This window comes from Pieris napi, chromosome 19 (genome assembly GCF_905475465.1).
Source record: "Pieris napi chromosome 19, ilPieNapi1.2, whole genome shotgun sequence".
Lineage (NCBI taxonomy): Eukaryota > Metazoa > Arthropoda > Insecta > Lepidoptera > Pieridae > Pieris > Pieris napi.
Window position 1 is genome coordinate 7980481 of NC_062252.1, and position 21903 is coordinate 8002383.

Sequence of the window (21903 nt, forward strand, 5' to 3'; positions counted from 1 at the left end):
GAAAAACGTGACGATTTGCTACAAAATTTCTCCCATACGTCGATAAAAAATTCATTCTAACGCCGATAAAGAAGTTTGACTTCAAAAAGCAACATGGCACGTAAGCGAAAAACGTGACGATTTGCTACAAAATTTCTCCCATACGTCGATAAAGAACTTTCATTCCAACGCCGATAAAGAAGTTTGACTTCAAAAAGCAACATGGCGCGTAACCGAAAAATGTGACGCGTAACGAAAAAATGTTACACTACATTTTTTTCCAACCCCGATAAAGAAGTTTGACTTCAAAAAACATTACGGTATGACCAAATTAATATGAGAGAAACTAGATGAGCTGGTGTAGAGCTAACCATAGTAACATTAGACAAAATATTTGATTGTTTGTTTTGAATAGGCTCCAAAACTGCTGGGCTGATTTGAAAAAATATTTTACCATTTCAATCCTATTTCATCCCTAATGTACAGAGTATTTTTAAATTTAAGGATTCATATGACCTCTTCGACAACGTACCCGACCGAAGGTCTGATACCAATAAAAATTCCTATATCGCGTACGCTACGAAAACTATTGACAATAGAGCAAAGTGATGTTCTACAGTTTTATATAAGACATCAATATCTAAAAAAAGTTTAACTATTACATCTATATATATAAAAATGAAACCCGTTTTCCGTTGTCACGACATAACATGAAAACGGCTTGACCGATTTGGCCAATTCTTTTTTATAATATTCTTTGAAGTACGAGGATGGTTCTTACGGAGAGAAAAATTAAAAACATTGAGTGAAAAAGTCTAAAAACAACACTTTTCTATATTCCCATGCATAATATTCGTAATAATACTTAAAAGTCAATTTGAACTCTAATACCATATCTTAAAGTTCAAGTGTTAGTGGAGGGGTTCCGGGAAGGTAATTTTTTTATTTTTTGACATGTATGTATTTGTTGTCTTATCAACTTTCTTTTTTTTATCTTAGCTAGACCGGTGTCCCAAATAGCAGAATAACTATTTAAAAAACATAAAGAATCGACTGTTAGGCGGTACGATGTTCGCCAGGCCAGCTAGTAATTAATAAAAGAAATATCCAGTCGCTCGAATCCAGGCCTGACAAATAATTCTATGAACAAAATAACGTCAATTGGGATATTCCAGTACAACCTCGGGCCAGGTCAAGTTTTTTTGGAAAACCCAAATATTAGTCAATATGTGATACAAAAAATAATGGCTTGACCTTGAGATAGATAATACACAAAGTAATATTTCTCACACAATTGGCTGTCATTTATTTAAATCAAAATCAATTTTAACTGACTCGTATACCTGTCAAAGACATATTATACATATCTCAAATACTACTCAACTAATTTTGACTGAATCTTTGACTCTTTTGTAAACCTATACCTGACTTTACTCGTCTCGGTGACTTTTAGTGTTTGTGAACAAATACATACGTCATACACGTACGAAATTTAACACAAGTGCTTGGGAGAAAGAGAGAGACATATATACATATATATATTATATATGTTAACATAAAATTGTAAACACCGTTAGATTGTAATCTATCTCGCGAGATTACAATTTAACGTATTATTATTCGGTAGATTGTACTACACTAACTTAGTTATCATTCAAACTTCTTTGGTCAATTACAGATTAATTTTACTTCCCAACAATTTCATATAACTACCGAATAATAATTCGTTAATTTGTAAGCAGTTCGTTGAGGTTTACAATCTTTCGACAGTTTATATTCTCACGAGATAGATTACAATCTAACGGTTTTTACAATTTTACGGTGACATATATATATTATATACAATACAGGTCATGCTGGTAATTTCCTTTTATTGAAGTCCGTTTAACGGAAAATTTATCGAAGACAATGGTATGGTATAAGTAATGGTAATAATAAGTTATTCTTAATTTAAAACCCTTGAAATCCCAAGTTTAAAGATACATAATTGTACTTTGAAATTTAAGAACTACAAATTGTAGTTCTTAATTAAAAAACAATTTTAATTCTAAATTTAAAAAATAATCATCTGTGCCTAGTAACGGTCTAAAATTGTAGACTACATTGTTATTTTCTTAACATTTAAAATTTGTTATTTAGGGGTGCAAGATTTTTTTATAAAATACTAATAAATATCGCTGTTCAAAAATGGGGGTTGGTAGTAGAATAATGAAAATTCATGGTTTTATAAACAATTAACATACGCAAATAATTCATAAAAATCGGTCAAGCCGTTTTGGAGGAATTTGGTTACAATACACGAGTTTTTTTATATGTTGAATATAACTAGAACAAAGCCTTACCTTGCGAAAACATTTAAAGAGAAACATTTGACTAAAATTTAAAATACTAGTAGTATTCGGTCCACTTAGTATTACAGACTAGAACAAAATATTCTCACACCTAGCAATTATCCTTTTTAACCCGCAGCTGCACAGGCGTCGCGTTATTACAAGCACTGTTATAATATAACTTAACAGTGCTGCTTTTAACATTTAAAAAAATTGTCATGGTGTAATGGTTGCAGCTCCTTACAAACATTGTATAAAAACAAAAAACTTGGCGATTAAAAAGAGTGGCGGAGAGTTTATTGCCAGTTCTTCTCGTCCGTTCTACGCGCTGCTTTTGAAAACTTGCAGTAAATGTAAAATTAGAAGCATTTGTATTTCTTTTTAACGTTGAACATTGTGTTACTTAAATGAATAAAAGATTTTGAATTTGAATTTGTCAAAATAATACTTAATAATATTACTAGATAAAAGAATGGTCCGTAAGTCGTGTCCGACTTTAAATCAATGGACCTTCCTACGTTTTTCACCGTGAATAAAATTAGAATGTAATTTCTTAGCACGACAGAGTGAAACGATATCTCAAACGCAATACATAATATGGAGAGTACAGAGAAAGAAAGATCTCTGTCAAGAAAAATATTATTATAATGTAGGCCGATTATTCATATTATAAAACACACTATTGAATGCTTTTAAATACAAATTTAAAAAAAAAACTTTAGAGGTGTCAAGGGACACCCGGATGGAACGAAATTCCTTTCGATTAATTTATATGTTAATTGGTATCATAACAGTATGATAGATTTTCTCGATACCAATCTTACGACGAAAAAAAAAGCCAACATCACGAGGTGTTCTCAGGCGGTCACCCATCCAAGTACTGACCTCGCCCGACGTGGCTTAACTTCGGTGATCGGACGAGAACCGGTGTATTACAATAGCAAATAGCAAAGTGTCGTGACAACTTTTCGTAAGAATTTTTTCCGTCTAGCCCCCTTTCACAACGCGCGATAAGGAACTTCGTTCCAAAATTTCTATTTAATTGTCATTATTTTATACAAAGGTCAAAAAAGATCAGTGTCCATATATGTACAATGATCTTTTTTTAAACATCCATTGTAAACTTTGTTGAACCTCATGTTTACTGTAATAATTTATTTTATTTATTTATTCCACATCATTATTCTATCTTTACAGTTATTACTAATTCTATAGAACGACACATTAATTATACCCACACCGATTAACCTACGTAAAAAACATAAAAAATATATACCTAAATCTTATAACTATTAATACTGACTTTGATCCTTCTTTCCCTGTACCCTTCATTTATCTCATGCTCTAAATCTGATGAGGGTTAATTTGAAAAATCGGAAAACTTCTTAGCATGATGTACTATTAATTTACGAGTAAAACAAGCGATTGCACGGCTGCAGCGAAACTGTTAGACAGTGTATTGTAATACGTCTATTAATTATAATGACACAGACTTTTGTTTGAATGTGTTAATGCGAGATTGCGAATGCGAATTTTATAAATAACGAGATAATTTTTGGTCAAAATGTCTGTCAAATTATCTCAGAAAATTTAGAATATTTGGTATTCTTTTAAAATAACATTGAGTCTTTATATCAATGCTTTCTAGAAACCTCTGCCTGCCAAAATAAAACAATTATTGAGTGCAGCTATCGAACTCAGAACTTTCGGGTTATACTTTCTACTCCTTAAGTACTAAGCCAAGATTTTTAATGTGTGAGTAACTGTTTGGCGCAAATATTAATAGACCATAACGTCAACATCTCTTTTTCAGCGCAGAGGAATCAGTCACCCACGTAGCTGTGGCTTCCCAACGAACAGATATCCTCGAAACAGTGAGGCTGTGGTTTATGACATTTTCTTTGAATAATTGTAATGTAGAGGGAGGGTAGACCTTGCTGAGTTTCTTGCCCGTTCTTCTCAGAACAAGGCCTCCTGGTAGTTTTGTGAACGGATGGCGTAGTCTTGCTCTTTCGCGAATTTTGTAAGCGTGCCCTAAGACGCATCTAAATTGAATAAACGTATTTTGATTTATTGATTGATTGCTGTTCCGTGAAACCTGCGAAATGCCCAAGAAACTTCTTAACTTCTGGACGGAGCTAGGCAGGTAAATAGCCAGGACTTTGCGCACAACCGAAAGAGAGTCTAAGTGCGAAAATTGAATCCATACTACACTCCACTCACTACAACTGTTTAGCGCAAATAATCTCTCAAAAATCAAAAACAACGTTACTTTTCTTTTCGTGACCGCAAAATTCGCTAACATCGTAATTGAAACTTGTTCATGAAGAATGAAAAACTTAAAAGGTCTGATTCCCAACGAAATAATAAAGGCTTCGGGTACATACTAATCACGAATCGAAGCTTATCGTCACAGCTATAGATATATATATATATTCGGAAGATCGTTGAGTGTTGTTTTGAAACTCATCTCACGATTAAGAGGTAATATGATTGAAACCTATAAAATCCTTACTGGCCAGTATAATGTTCCAGGAATTGAGAAGCTCGTTATCTTAACACACTAGGGGAGGGGTAGTTCTTTGGATATAATACAAATTCCTGAAAGAACTGAGTAGTGGATGACTGGAATAGGTTTCCGGAAAGTCACTTTCCGTGCGGCTTGATCGCTTGGCGTTGTATAGAGATGTGGGGTCTCTCTGCATCTTCTACCGCATTTACTGTGGAGAGTTTTAAGAGGAGTTGTTCGGACTAATACCTGCAGTTGAGTTTCATAATCAAACGTCAAGGCAGAATACAAAATACCATCCATCGACGTCCGTCGTTCCAAAGAGAGCTTTTTTAAGACAGTTTTTGCCGCTCACCAAGCTGGAAGTATTTCTGAACCAATCCGACTTGGGGTCCTTCAAGAAAAGAGCGTACCATTGCTTGAAAGGCCGGTAGCGCACTTGCAAGCCTTCTGGCTATTCACGGTATCGGCACGTCAGGTGAGCCTCCTGCCCGTTTGCCTCCTATTACATAAAAAAAAATCTCCAAATCCGTTAATACGCGCAGATCAGCTTGTTACGCCACTTATGTGTTTATCTACATAATAATAATAAAAAAATAATTTGACGCAATGATCTGAAGGTACGTGTTTAAATGCTCAAGATTTTAAAACCAAAATTAAAATGTAATGAAAACTACTTACGACGAATCACACAAAATAAACATTACAATGTACAAGCCGTTAGATGATAAAGAGGCCATTTGGATAAATGGCGTGACGTATGCTATGACGTCACTGGGCCTCCGATAGGCGCCAGAGACCGTGAAACCAGATACAAGGAACACATTGTTTGAAATTACTTGTATCACATCATAATATTGTCTCTGAGGAGTGTCGCCCATATTTTCCATAGTCATTTAGATTATTATAACTTGAAGATGAGGGTGTAGAGGTGTAATTATTGTCTATATATAGAAATTTTGTAATTCCATTTGTCATTATGTTTACGTATCGTTATTTTGTAATTCTTGCACGTGGATCAATCAGTCGCCCTAAAACCGCCATGTAAGTCATAGGACAATAAAGACAGTGGATTCTATTTCGGTTTTCATTTGGTGTACACTAAACTGGTGTTCTCCCGACGTGAATCAATGTGAGCAAAAGTAAAAATCTAAATAGGGCGGGGCGACTCACAAAAGTCAAAATATGTCGTGCAAGTATACGAAGAAAGCGCCCAACAACGACGTAAGCGCAGCCATGGCCGGAGCATCATCAGCAGCACCACAGATGCGTGCTGTATCACACTCACGGGGCTCGTGCAGCAATTAAACAAGCTCACGCTGGAAGTTGCGGCACTCCGCAGCGAGGTGCAAGATCGAGGCCGTTCCAGGAGTCGCAGCCACCAAAGCATGTGCCTCTCGACCCTGAGAAGAGCGTTCATATCACGGCTGTTTACCAATTAAAACTCAAACTCAAAATAACTTTATTCATATAGGTAAACAAGTACACTTATGAAAGTCAACAGAAAATATGTTAAATTGATTCAAAATTTACTATCAGTTCGCAGGTCAAGGGCGTAGAGCGGGCAAGAAGAACTGCCAAGAAACTGGCACTCTTTTTAATCGCTCAGTTTTGAGTCATACCAATTGTTTGAACTGGAGCAAATCAATTAAGGATTAGGATCACATAAATATTCGTCGAATTTATAAAAAGCTTAATCAATAAAGATTTACGTTGAATTTATTCAGTGATCAGTGGCGTAGCTACCAAAGGGCTAGGCGGGGCAGTGCCCCGGGGCCCTCAAGCTCAGGGGGCCCTCGAATCCTCACCAGAAATCTCGATCGTTCTGAACTTTTGGATATTTGTCCGATTTTCAAAATAAATATCACAGGTTGCAACCCCACTTTAATCAAGATATTCATTTGAGAGAAATTCGAAAGTTATGCCTAAGGAATTCCCCTAAATTCTTTCTGTTGGTTGGCAGTGTTGTCAATTTGACGGAAAGTGATATGTGCATTTTATTATTCATCGATGTGCGTTTTATTGTGAATTCGAGTTAAGATTTTTTTTGAGAACGGTTAAAAAATTCATGCTGTATCAGGAGTAAGTAAGCTAATGTCAATAAACTTTTTTGTACTAGTCAATATAGTGGTTCAATTTTATTTGATTTTACCACTCATATTGATGTCCGTTAAAGTCAATAAATCGTGTCAAATCTAAAGATTTCGGCTACAGCTCATTGTATAATGCGAATTAGATAGCAATTGAAAACAAAACCGCATCAAGCCTGGATTTAAAGAAAGTCATTGATACTTTTACGAAAACTAAAGCTAGGAAAAAATTGTAAATATAATTGTTATTTAGTCAGTTGGTAGGCCCGACCTTTATATAATAAACCCTTGAATCTTCTGTGTTTCATTTTATTCGCCAAACCTATACCAAGTATTAATTGTAATTTATGTTTTTACTGTTTCATATTTTTATTACCTGCCCTGCACAAAAAAGAGCTTCAGTAGCTTAACATTTTTAAAGTATTTGTATATTTCATATTTTTATTTGATAAAACCTAATCAGTTTACATAGCAGTGGGCCCCCATTTTTTAATTTGCCCCAGGGCCCTTGGTCACCTAGCTACGCCACTGTCAGTGATAATTCTCTAATTTCGCTTGGGAGTTTGTTGTAAAAACGAATACAATTTCCATATATGAAGTGGTTTATCTTCTGGAGCCTAGTTGGAATTAATTTTCATATTTATTACTCGCTAGTACGGTGACGGAAAAACGTCGCGAGGAAATGCATGCCTTAGATAAAATCGACGGCGTGTGTGACAGAGCTGATCAGACTTGCCTATTATGTAAAAAATTCCACAAAACAGAAATTTGAGGCTTAGAGATTGAAGGTATATTATTATTATTTAATGTTTAAAGAACTTTATTTCTCATTACAAAAATTATTTTTTATTTACATAAGAAATGTAGTATTATATACGAACGAGATACACGTCGCCATCAGCTAGCCCAATTTTAGTCTAATGGTCTCATTCTGATGTGTATCTTTAATGCCCTTTTGAACTGATTAATCACGCTAATGTTACGAACCTTAGACGGCAACTGATTAAACAATTGCACACCCTCATACCTAATATATATACGTATATTGGTTATTATGGCGAAACAACACAAATATTTGAATAATTTTACTCCACTTTATATATAGAATGCAATAAACAAAGCTAAAATTAAACGTTTTCATAAACAATACGAATTCGGCCGTCATATTTTGTAATCGTCTAATAAGTACTTTCCATAAATGTTCCATTGCTTATCTTTATATATATAATTCTACTGTGTGTCACTGAACTCCTCTTAAACAGCTGGACCGATTTGAATGAATATTTTTGTATGCGTTTGGGTGACGCCCTGTATTGTTTAGATTCACAAATCAGCACGACAGATGGCGCTGCAATCGGTATCTAGGTTATATATCTATACGGGAAATAAACAGCTGGTTTATATATAAATCTATGCATGTGTTCGTAATTAAAAGATGATTATGCCAACTACCGTCCTATAACGATACTATCTTCTATAAATAAGATAGTAGAGAAATATATTGGGGAACAAATTAAATCTTTTTTTAACAGACATGACATAATATACAAGAACCAATTCGGGTTTCAAGCAGGCAAAAATACCTCGGGGCTGCTATCGCGTTTCACGGACGAAGTAAATAATAACCTTGACCTTAAAAAATATACTCTTGCTTTGTTCATAGATTTTTCCCGCGCTTTTGACACTTTGGATCATAAACAACTTGAGAATAGACTTAATCATGTAGGAATTCAGGGTCCACTAGGCACTTGGTGTTCAAATTATTTAAAAAATCGTACTTATGTAGTGAAAATAAACAATACACACAGCGAGGTTGTTTCAGTATCAGAAGGCACCGCCCAAGGCTCGGTCCTCGGTCCTCTCCATTTTTTGACTTACGTAAACCAAATGCATAATCAAGTAGAACACTCCACTTGCTACCAGTTCGCAGATGATACGTGTTTGTTAGTTGGAGATAGGGACCCTCATATAGCTATTGAAAGGTTACAATCAGATTTTAACAACATACTAAAGTGGTGCCATGATGCTAAACTAGTACTTAATATTGAAAAGACAAAACTACTTATCATACAATCCAGTTCCATAAAAGAAGCTACTGGTATAGCATTGGTGGCTCACGATCACGCTTGTCTCCACAAATCAACAGTGTGCAAGTGCCCTTCTATACAAATAGTCGATAAACAAAAATATCTCGGATTAATTATAGACAAAAATATGCATTGGAATCAACACATAGAATACGTCTGCGATAAACTTCGACAGTTTTTGGCACAAATAACAATACTCAAAAAGCGTATCCCATTTAAAACCAAACTTTCACTTTACAACGCGCTTTGCGAATCAGTAATCAATTACGGTCTAAGTAGCTACGGGAGAACTTATCCAACGTATCTCAGCCGAATACATAACCTCCAAATGCGAATCCTCAAACACGTTGTCTCGAGAAATGTGCTCGACTCATATAAAAATGAAGAAAAAGGAGTTTTCAAACACTGTAAAATATTGCCCGTATCAGAAAAAGTTAATAAATGTCTTCTAGTCGAGCACTTTTTTCGAGATGAATTAAAAAAACGAGTAGAGCATGACGTACAGACCCGAGCGGTAACGCAAGTCCGGCTCTGTACAACAAGAGCAAACAACGTATATGGCGAGAGAACGTTGAGGTATTTGCTACCGCGGCTAATAAATGGTCTACCAAATCACATATTAGATTGCCTAACGCCAACCAATATAAACAGCAAACTAAAAAATTACTTTTATATGCATTTGTCGCGCTCCTAAACAAGATTGTTATGGTTACATGAATATAAACCACAGCGGTTTGCTAATGTAACTTGTTATGATTGTATTATATTTTTTTTGTAAAATAAAGAAATTTAAAAAATATAAAAAATAAAAATTAAACTCGTAAACGGCTGGACAGATTTTGATGAATTTTTTTGTATGTTCAAGTGGAGTCGAGAATGATTTACATTATAAGATTTTATTTATGACGTGTGTACAGGACGACTGTCGGATTCGCTAGTTTCTTAAAAAAGGCTAAAAATCTCTTAGTTTTAATATCCACAAGAATAAAAATAAGCCTTTAATTTCGGATACGGTACACCTAAACAAATTTATATTTATATCACTCCATTATTTATATTGTGTGCCCTTCTTTGACAAAGGCCTCCTCCAAATCTCGCCATTCCTGTCTGGATTGTGCTACTCTCTGCCATAAACATGCTGTATCCTTAATCTGGTCTATCCATCTTCTGAATTGTCACCAGTTTAATACTTTCTTGCACCTCTTTTCTGTTCCTCTTGAATACATTTAATAAGATTTAAAAATATTTACGCCCTCAAATGAAGTATTTATGAATATAACCAATGAATATGGCAATCGAATTGTTATCAGCAAAATTTTCTTATATTAAATTTATATCAAAACTAGCTGCCCCCGCGAACTTCGTTTCTCCTTAGGCTGCTGCCTCGAATTTCGCGGGCAGCGGGGCGGCGGCGGCCGCGGCGCGGGAGCGGCAGGATATTATGCGTACAATCAAATGGACCGGTTCTCGAAAACAGCGGCGCGGCAGCGGCGCGGGCGCGGGTAACGAGCGGCGCAATCCAGTCAAGCGGTGACCGCCCGCGTTGCGCGTATGCATTGTAGTATAGTGCTGTACATATTTTTTGTGACGTATCAAAATGACCTCGGACGTGCAAGAGCAAATTATTTCAGAAATCTTTGAAAGGAGACCCATATGGAACTATATTTTTGCATATAACATATTTTTGCCCACAATAAATCGAGCGTTAGGAATAAATTTGAATCAAAAAGATGTTGTCGCCGTTTTTTAGACATTTCGTTCGCGAATAAAAACAAATATCTCGACTACACAACCACGAACACAACACTACACCGCTATAGTGCCGCGCGATCTGCCCGCTGGTTTCGAGAACAGGTATGCGTTGGCCGCCTCGCTCCCGCGCCGCAGCCGCTGCCGCCCCGCTGCCCGCGAAATTCGAGGCCGCAGCCTTAATGTGATTTTACTTAGCCTACCTTTTTAGTACATACCAACATGGAACATTTTGCTATGCTACCCCAGAGACTGTTCGGTTTTCTGGAATGAAAACTTTTTAGCGTTTTCTGTGATTTTTTCTCTATATAAACCTCAGAGTTCAAGTCATAAGTTTTAAATTAACAAATAAAAAATAAGGGCTGATCGAAGAGGGGTGAAATTATTAAGTATTGTATGTATTTTTGTATACTATATCATAAAAAAATAGTAATTTTGGATTGGACCACCCTTAACATTTAGGGGCTTGAAATATAGATAGTAGCCGATTCTCAGACTTACTGAATATGCATAAAAAATATCATAAGAATGGATCGAGCCATTTCGGAGTATGAGAAAGAACATTGTGACACGAGAATTTTATATATAAGATATCATTATAACCAACCACTTCCTAAGTTTATTGTTACATATTATACAAACTTTACATTAAGAGCAGTGGCCTAGTAGCTTCGACTTTCATTCTTGAGGTCATAGGTTCGATCCCCGGCTGTGCACTAATGAACTACCTATGTGCGCATTTTACATTCGCTTGAACGGTGAAGGAAAACATCGTGAGGAAACCTTGCCTTGATGTTTTGGATCTAAAGTCTAAACCCACAAAGCCGAAGGCGTGTGTCAGACACAGGAGGCTGATCACCTACTTGCCTATTAGATTGACAAATGATCATGAAATAGATACAAAAATCTTAAGCCCAGCCCTGCGATTCTGTAACTCTCTTTTCGAACTCACACAGCGGTTTTCGCATCGGCGGTCGCTCTCAAATCAGTCGTGAAGCAGTCATTTTATGATTTGGCATTCTGAAAAGGTGGGAGCTTGTAGTTTATTGTTTATCAGAATGCCAAATCATAAAATGACTGCTTCACGACTGATTTGAGAGCGACCGCCGATGCGAAAACCGCTCAGTGAGTTCGAAAACTGAGTTACAGAATCGCAGGGCTGCCGGCTGATCTAAAAAGGTTGTAGCGCCACTGATTTATTTATCTTTTTATATTAACGTTACGATTACAAACAACACAGGAATATGTTACAATCGTTAAACGAATTTATCTCATGACGACTATCTCGTCCTTTGTTATCCAAGTTTATTCAAGGACTATAAAACTGTGTCAGGCTAAAAATAAACATGATATGTGTATGTATAATATTTATTCACATGTTTAAATGCATTTGGAATATGTATCTACTAATAACGATGATATCCACTAGTATATATAGGTATATATACTAGTGAATAGACCCCACAGACGTTGTCCTGCATGATATTTCAAGCTATTAGGATATTAAAGTATGAAAGTACCGACTGCAGCGCCACCTGCCGGGCTGATTTGTGAATCTAAACCATTCCCAGATCCCCTTGAACACACACAAAAAATTTCATCAAAATCGGTCCAGTCGTTTGAGAGAAGTTCAGTGACATACACACTCACAGAAGAATTATATACATATATAAAGATATATGATTCCTAACGATAGATGACGAGGAGTAAATAGGAGAAAGATATGCCCATCTATTCGGTTTTGAGCTATACCGTTGATGCCATGGTGTGAGAGCGACCCCGAATATATATTAATTAAATAATATAGTATTTTTTTTAAAACACGGGGGCAAACGGGCAGGAGGCTCACCTGATGTTAAGTGCCCATGGCTGCCCGTTGTTGATCTTTTTAAATAAGAATTCGTATTGGTTCGCTCTTTTCTTGAAGTACCGTATGTCAAATTGAATTTATCCATTATAATTTGAAGGAGTTGGTAGCGGTAATGGCGCAACTAGTGGCCCATTTATACAATATGTATTTGTAACTACAATATAATTTTAGTAGCTATAAACTACATACTATTAAATGAGGAAATAGCACTTGTCCCATAATAATACCAGCATTTTTACCGTGATGAGTCCTATTCCATCGCATCCGTTATTGCCTCAATCAATTTCCTTTTTTACGTTCTCTCCAGTCGTGCTCATTCTCTATATAATATATTCAAGAGAAAATATATGTTACCAGAAATAAAAAGCGTTTAATTGTATGTTTATAATAGTCGTGTGAGCTTGTAGGCTTAGCTTGGTCGACTGAGGTCGTAAGTTCGAACACAATTTTTTGACGTGACAACGTCTTATAAATCGATGGAGCCGTGCAGCCGCACGCACGAAAAAACATGACTCATGCGGCGTTACCTCGCTCTGAGGCGTTACCTCGCTCTGAGGCGTTCCATTTAAGGCTTGAAGTGCAAGCAAGAGCGCGAAGCGACAGAGAGGCACAATCGGAATCCGCACTCTTCAGCGTTCGACATCTGTCTCTCTCCTACTTGAGTGAGCGATTCGTGACGTTGTCACGTTCAACTATCGTCAGTAAACCGACTTTACAGACAACCGATTTTTTATATAAAGGATCACACCGTGAGAAAACCGGCATATCTTAGACCGAGAGAGTTGGTGGCGTGTATCAGGCACAGCAGGTTGTTCACCTACTTGCATATTAAACGAAATAGATAAATAAATCTTGAGGACAAGTCCAAGGGCTACCACTGTTTTTTAGTGTTATACCTTGGACTTGTAATTGTGCTACGCCGTTTCAACGTCGTCAATTCGGCCGTGGCGTAATAAGGCTATAATCTTAACAAATGAACTATGCAACAAAAAGTTTCTCGTAGAACCAGAAGTTACGCAGTTACTTTTAAAATATTTTAGAGGACTGACTGGATCACACCTTACGCAGAGTTGGAGATGCTACTGAGACCAAACCCATAGTTACACATTACACTCACATAGACACCCACACACTCACGTGTGTTACGCGTCGCGTAATGTTGTTTGGGACTTGTTTAAGACATTGTTGTAAAAAGTATTAAAAATTTCAAAATCGTATTTTAAAATATCAGTTAGATTTACTTTGTTATGGAATTACTATTATGATTTATGTATATATTTCATGATCATTTGTCAATCTTATAGGCAAGTAGGTGATCAGCCTCCTGTACCTGGCACACGTCTTCAACTCTTTGGGTTTGGCCGTAGCCGGTTTCCTCACGATGTCCTCCTTCACTGTACGAGCGCATGTTAAATGCGCACATAGAACGAAAGTCTATTGATACACAGCCGGGGATCGAACCTACGAACCACAGGGATGAGAGTCGCACGCTGAAGCCACTAGGCCAACACTGCTCATATTTTTTTACTAAAAATAAAATTTATTGCTATAATATTTAAGTTTTAAACGGTCCAACAGCACAAAGCTACATTAGAAATACTAATCAATCACATACATATAAAAATTATGTTCAAATACCTTATTGAGAATAAATCAAATATCCGTAATAATTGACAATGTGAAATCATTCTGCCGTTTCAAATGTATTTATCGCTTATACGTTTATATATCAACGTCATACTGAACGTATCACGATTCTACAAGCTTCATCTGTACGTTAGATGTAGGATTTATTAACCTAGTTGTAACCTTGAAGGGGGTTTAGGAATATTTCGTCTTATGACGCTTTTATTAAGTACTAATTGGCAATTTGACAGTATGTAAAATAAAGTTTGTTGAAAGAACTCTATTTCTCATTAGAAAAAGAATGTATTTTATTTACATGAGAAACTTAATATATACGAACGAGATACACATCGCCATCAGCCGTCCCAATTTTAGTCTACTAGGCTCATTCTGATATGTATCTTTAATGCCCTTTGAATTGGTTAAACGCGCTAATATTACGAATTTTAGACGGTAACTGATTAAATAATTGCACACCCTCATACTTAAGACTTCTTCAAATAATTTGTGCCCGGCTTCGGCAAGATAAGCAAACTCGCTCAACGAGTATTGCGTGTAGTGGTGTGTTTGATTTTTTTAAATGATATAGCTACTATGGAGGGAGTTATTTAAAATTTTTTTAATTAAAAATAATCGATATGTTAAACATATTATGTTTATAACACTTGTATCTTATATATTATTGAGAACAATCTGTATAAAACTTGAATTTAAAACGCGTTTTGGAGTGAAATCAGATACGTCAGTCACGTGACAAAACGGTCACAGCTATCTCGATACCCTACTTGTAATATAATAGAGTTATGTAATATAACATTAGATAAGTTACATACATATACATATAAAGTTTAGTAAATGTTAGGAATAGTCGCACACTTCAAGCCAAAATGAGCCGTTTTTTCCATATTATATTGTCCAAAAAGGTCTGTTCTTGTATTGAAGTGTCATTTAGATTTATATACCTTTAATAATACAAGGAAATCTTTTTGTTAGTCCAGCGTCACAACGCCTAATTTTTCGTTAGTTTAAGCTCCTAATTTAAACGATTAAAGTCAGTTGTTTGCTTCAAACAAAGTGTTTCACTTAACATAATATATCTGATGGTAGCTGTACACACTCGGCGAGACACCCCGAGACAGGCCGAGGGCGAGAGTGTACAGTAGAGCTCTCGTCTCGCCTCGCTTCCTCGCAGTCGGTCTCGCCTCTCTCGGTCGCCTGTCGGTTTTTTGCGCACGAGTCAAAGGGTCTCGCGAGTAAAACGAGAGCGACCTGTACACACTCGTTCAATCACTTGCTCGATGACTGTGGTTGTGACAGGACGTATCGCACAATGTGGTCTAACGAACGCGAATTACAGTTTTTGGAGTGTTACCAAAGGGAATCGTTGTTATGGAATCCGAAGGATGTAAGACACAAAAATAAACAATCTCTACATGATGCTTGGATGCGAATAAGCCGGCCGATGGATATCCCAATTGAGGAACTAAAGAAAAAGCGAGATTCACTCATGGCTACGTACCGTGGACATAAAAGAAAGATTAATGCATCTATACAATCAGGCGTTGCTTATTGCACAAAGACAAACAGCAGCAGCGGTTTCCACGTCCATTATTAACGGTGTTTTAAATACAAATAACGTAACGAGTGTGTACAGGCTGCGCTCTTCTCTCGGTCCTCTCGGTCGAGACTCTCGGCGAGAGGCTCTCGCCGAGTGTGTACAGCCACCATGAACATATCTACAACAACCGCCACCGAACCTAACTCTAGTTAGGTATAATAATAATCTTGTAGTTTAATTTCATCAGAGACTGTTTCTGATCGAAATTGACCGTAATATAAAAATTATAATTACAAGGTAAACAATTTGTTTGTTTACATTACAATCATAGGACATAGAAAATGGTGCGACGCCATTTTGTCTAGAGAAGAGTTTTGGCGGGTTCTTGAAATTATGAAAGTTAAATTAGATTTGTTGACTTAACCAAATAAAAAATAACAATTTGTATAAGTTCTATGGTCACTAAAAATAATCTGAAATTGTTTTTTAATCTTATTAAATAGCCTATTCTAGTTACTAGGTTTTGTTGACTGTCCCTCCTCCATAAATAGAAACCTCGCATAGATACCAAATGTTTTAGACTTAATCAGTAAAATTCACTCTTTTAACTAAAATACTCTTTCATCTCTCTGTGGCAAATTGTGTTTAAGCTATTATAAAAAGAGACAGTTGAGGTAGGTACTTCTATTATAATGGTGCAGTTGGACTCATGTTTCATAATATATTAGGTAGTGACTTCAGTAAAGTTTTGAAATATCCATAGAGAATTAAAAATCTATACTTTTGTGTAGCTGAAGTTGAAAAAAAAATTGATAAAAAGAACGTTTACTCGTTTCCCAAACTAATAATTGGATGAGTGTTTAATTAAATAATAACATTAATAACAATATCAATGTCTAAAGTGTTTTGATTTGGATATCGTGTCAATGTCTCAGATAATTAAATTTGAATAAACAAGGCGAGTCTGAAACGTTTTGTAAATATAGTATACTACTTATAATTATAGTCTATAGGATATAATGATGAATTCGTTCTCAGGAATGTTAATTCGGGAAGGTTCGTAGTTCCGCGTAGTTAGCGCGTCCTAATACAGCCACGGCGCTTGTGGTTTCCATACCAAAGAATATATACTATATTCTATTACAGTGCCTATACGATTTCGTGAATAATTAATATAATCATAGACTATTATCGATCGAAATATGATAGAAGTTATCACTGAGTTCTTGCAATATATTTTAAGTAAAGAAAATCAGTGGTCCTACAACCTTTTTAGGTGTGGAACTCAGATTCTGTATCTGTTTCATGATAATTTGCCAATCTAATAGGCAAGTAGGCGATCAGCCTCCTGTGCCTGACACACGCCGTCTTTTTGGGTGTAAGCCAAGCCGGTTTCCTCACGATGTTTTCCTTCACGGTTATAGCGAATGTTAAATGCGCACATAGAAAGAAAGTGCATTCATGCACAGCCGCGGATAGAATCTACAACTTCAGGTATCAGAGACATTAAATACTATTAAACACAACGATGCAATGTTAAACAAATTAATAGATCGATGAAATTGTTAGTCGATTACGTATAACGCTTTAAATTTTTTTGGTACTGTTTCGTAAATCCTATATTCCAGATAAAATGTTTGGTCTAATCACTCTTCTGTCACTTCATACTGTACGTATTAAAACCTATGACACACTAATTTTAAATGATAATTATTTATAAGAAATGCAATTGGACGTAAAATAATTAATCGCGCGGTAAGAAGGGTTAATTATAAATAGTTATTAATTACAGATAATGTACGTCTTTGAGTGCAGCCGTAAAACGAATATCAATAAGAGTTTAGGTATTTTTAAGTGATTGATAAATTGGGCCTTGAAAATATATTCTATTCGCTATTACGTTTACATAAGAAAAACAGTGATAAGAAAGCAAACGTGGAGCATAGGTATGTGATAAGCGACATGGAATTTTCATCTTATTTACTACTAGTAGACTCGGCCAAGCGTTGCTGTGGCTAAGATTTTTGTTAGGTATATTACATAGTAGTAAACTATTCAAGAGAAACGGTAGGAGAACCCCAATCCACCATGCTTTTTTGGTGGTTATGCCATTAAATTGTAGCTTATGTGAATCGTTCGTCTTTATTTTGATAAGGATCAATACCTAGGTACGAATAAAGAGCCTTTTCTAGCGGTGGTATTTTAATAAATTTTTTTTTAATAAAAGGATGCTTATTGTGACGTAACTATAAAAGATGAGAGAGATGAGAGAGACATGCTGTCGCGACATTTTTTATAGATAGTGATGTTTCCTGAAAAATTTTAATACATCATTTCTATCATTAATAGTTTTCGCAGCGCACGCGATTGAAGGAAGTTTTTTGTTTATTTTTTTACACCTTGGGGTTAGATTATTCAAGTTTTAGTAAGCATCCCTAACTTTTTTGAAAATGAAACATAGCCTATGTCACTCGGGAATAGTGTAGCTTGCCAACGGTGAAAGAATTTTTGAAATCGGTCCAGTAGTTTCGGAGCCTATTAATTTCAAACAAACAAAAAATCAAATCTTTCCTCTTTATAATATTAGTATAGATATAGATTTTAAATAATTTCTGTTGAATATTTTTTAACTTATATCAAATAATTCGTGGTTACAATTGTGTTTTTTTTTATTTGCAGTCTTATCTGCTCACTGCTCTGCTCTCTGGTTTAGCGATAATGTTTACATTGTCTATCGGAGTACAGTCGCTGTCCGAACGCACCAAAAGTAATAAAATGTTTATCTATTGTACAACTGTTTTGGTCTCGTGTTTTTATTCTTCTGATTTCGACTTTTTTGACTTTATTATCTTATTTTTGTTAGATAATTTAAAGGATAATTAGTCAAATTAGTCGTTCACAATAGCTATTAAAAACTGTTGACCTAAAATGTTGTTTAGAAAACTCAAAAAAAGGGTTTTACCTTGCTATAACTGGTACTTTCCGGTTTCGGCGCACTTTCGAAGAGATTCAGTCGTGAATTTTGAAAAAGATCTGCGCTCGAGTTTTCTCTTGAAAACAGTTCCGTAGTCGAACTTTCCCTCGTGAGGGTCGGCCTTGCTTGAACAAAGGGATTTCTCCGGGCATTTTTCGCGTGTTTCAGCCAGTTAAATTTATTTATTTCCACAGTTGGTGTGTCTGGAGTGACCTCGGGCGTTGGTATATTCGACATTTTATTGCACTTTAATTAATTATTTGTTAACACTTCACACTAGTTACTTTTTATACATCGCGTTTGTTATATTTTAGTAATTTGTTTGATGTAGGTCCGCACGATTGTGGTTGCGACACAGGACTAGCGATATAATAGCGGCGGCGCATAATATGAAGTTAAAATGAGATAAAAAACACATACAAGGTGATTCGTAAGCTGAAATTAAACAACCATATTTCACATTTTGAGAGTAGTTTTTCTGTCTCTATTTACATACACATGCTGTATCTTTCAATCAGTTGTGTTTATGTTCATAAAAGGTGACAATTAATGATAGGTCATAGAAAATTACGTAATTTCGTTCGATAATTTAAATAGTTGAAAAATCTATACTATATTTAATATTATAAAGAGGAAAGGTTTGATTTTTTGTTTGTTTAAAATGAATAGGCTCCGAAACTACTGGACCGATTTCAAAAATTCTTTCACCGTTGGCAAGCTACACTATTCCTGAGTGACATAGGCTATGTTTCATATTCAAAAAAATTAGGGATGCTTACTTAAACTTGAATAATCTAACCCAAGGTGTAAAAAAATAAACAAAAAACTTCCTTCAATCGTGTGCGCTGCGAAAACTATTAATGATAGAACAAAATGATGTATCAAAATTTTTTAGGACACATCACCATCTATACAAAATGTCGCGACAGCATGTCTCTATCTTTTATAGTTACGTCACAATAAGCGTCCTTTTATTAATTTTTTTGTTATTAAAATACCACCGCTAGAAAAAGCTCTTTATTCGTACCATGGTATTGATCCTCATCCAAATAATTACCAACGTTTCACATAAGCTACAATTTAATGGCATAACCACCAAAAAAGCATGGTGGATTGGTGTTCTCCTGCCGTTTCACTTGAATAGTTTACTTCTATGTTATATAACAAAAATCTTAGCCACAGCAACGCTTGGCCGAGTCTACTAGTATTCTATATTCTGGTGGAACATTGTTACAAGTATAAATCCTCAAATTAATTTTATTTATACAGATCAAAAATATGTAGTTTTAAATCTCAGCAATTAATTATTGGTCACCACTTCTTAATTTAACGAGAGAATAATGTAAATCTGAACCACTCTGAGTGGTGTATAGACACTTAAACATACTTTGAAATGCCCAGTAATTAATAATAATACTTGTTGTTTAGTAGTTCAATGACGTCAATTAAGAGAGGTCTACATTCGGCGATATTTGGATACTGTGCGTCACAATGGCGTCACACTTCCGCACTTTAAACTCAAAAGGAAACTATTGCTTCATGTTATTTTTGTTAATAGTATAGAGCTGATTATAGATTATGAAATAAAATCTGTGAGTCAGTTGTCAAACTAAAGTGCTATTTTTTTTATAATATACCGCGCGGTTCCGGGCTTTTTTTGTCTACCCTCTTTATAATTTGTATAAAAATAATTTATATTTATTTCTAACACACAAATATACGGTATTTACAATATTCAAAACCAACATAGCAATAATAATAATTAAAAATGACATAGAAAATTAACACAAATTTAAAAAGTTTGGTGCCTTTTGCAGTGTACCTAATGCTGGCAGCATTTCATTGCTGTATTAAGATTTGGGGTTTAAATTGGCGTCTGGTAGATAGTACCGGCGACCACAGAGCTGGTGCTTTCCTCGCGCAACGAATAAGTATCGCAATACAGCGAAGCATTGCTTCCAGCTGTCAAGGTACATTTTAAATTTGATTTTAATTATTTTTAATTATTTTTCTTATTACTATGTAGGTTAAGAAACAATTTAATACTATATATTTGATTGTTATACATAAAAACAAAAAATATTCTATTGTGAATACATACTTATATATCTATTTGTATACGATTATTTATCTAAATAACTTAATCAGATCAGTTGTGAAAATTTGAAATTTAAAAAACGATTAGGTACGTTATTATAAGTCTGAGTATGAGCGCTCAAAGTTAAAGGGCCGTTAACACAATACGTTGACCTTTTTAAACCCAGATTAACCACGAGATAAGACAGAAGGTCCTTTGTTAAGAATCTTTTAACGACCGTTGAAATATTTTATCGTAAAGTACAGCCCAGCGTAATTTCGAAATATGTCAACTGTCACATTATACAATGATAAAAAGGCTTCGAATATGATTTTGTCCCATTCGGTGTCGAGACCCTTGGTTCGTGGAGTCCTAGCGCTTTAAGGCTTTTTAAAGAAATTTCAAAAAGGTTAGTCGACATCACAGGAGACCGAAGATCTGGCAGCTACCTCGGACAAAGAATTAGTCTAGCGATTCAAAGGGTGAACGCTGCTAGTATCTTCGGAACCTTGCCTAAAGTCCTTCCTTTAAATAACATATCTTAGTTTATGTTAAGTTTAGTTATTTATTTCAATGTATATTATTTTATTATTATGTTTTTAAAGTTTACTTAATTAAAATTTTAATTATGATAAAAAGATAAAGCTAAAATAGTTATTTTTTTTTATTATGAATACATACTTGTATTTTTTACAAATCAACTAAAAAACAACCGATTTCAATAATTTTTTTCACTATTAAAACGCTAGTACGCTGTCTCTTTTCATCCTAGCGTAAGCACAATTTGACAGAAAGAGACATAGTACTTTCGTTCAAAGAGTGGATATAGATTATAGGCTGAATTAGTCATAATGAATGTGTTTATAACCAAAATATTCCCGCCCTGCAAAGTTGGTACATGCAATAAAATGCTGTATTATAATACTAGCTGTGCCCTGCGGATTCCCTCGGTCAAAGCTGTCCTCGATAAATGCACTAACACAAATTCAAAAAAATCAAAACAGCAGATCACTGCTGATTTTTTCGAGCGACGAGCTAGGAATCATCCTCGTTC

General features: G+C 35.3%; 1 protein-coding gene across 2 annotated transcripts in view; it reads right to left on the minus strand.

Annotated features, from left to right (window-relative positions):
• Window positions 1-21903, minus strand: part of LOC125059170 (endothelin-converting enzyme homolog) — a 51219-nt gene that overhangs the window by 16047 nt on the left and 13269 nt on the right. The window contains exon 1 of one of the 2 annotated variants that reach the window (XM_047663457.1): window positions 18761-19118. The exons of the other annotated variant lie outside the window; for it this stretch is intronic. Coding sequence (XP_047519413.1) covers window positions 18761-19009 — 249 coding nt within the window. The 5' untranslated portion in view covers window positions 19010-19118. Of the gene's footprint in view, window positions 1-18760; window positions 19119-21903 lie in introns of those variants that run through there. 2 annotated transcript variants of the gene reach the window in all.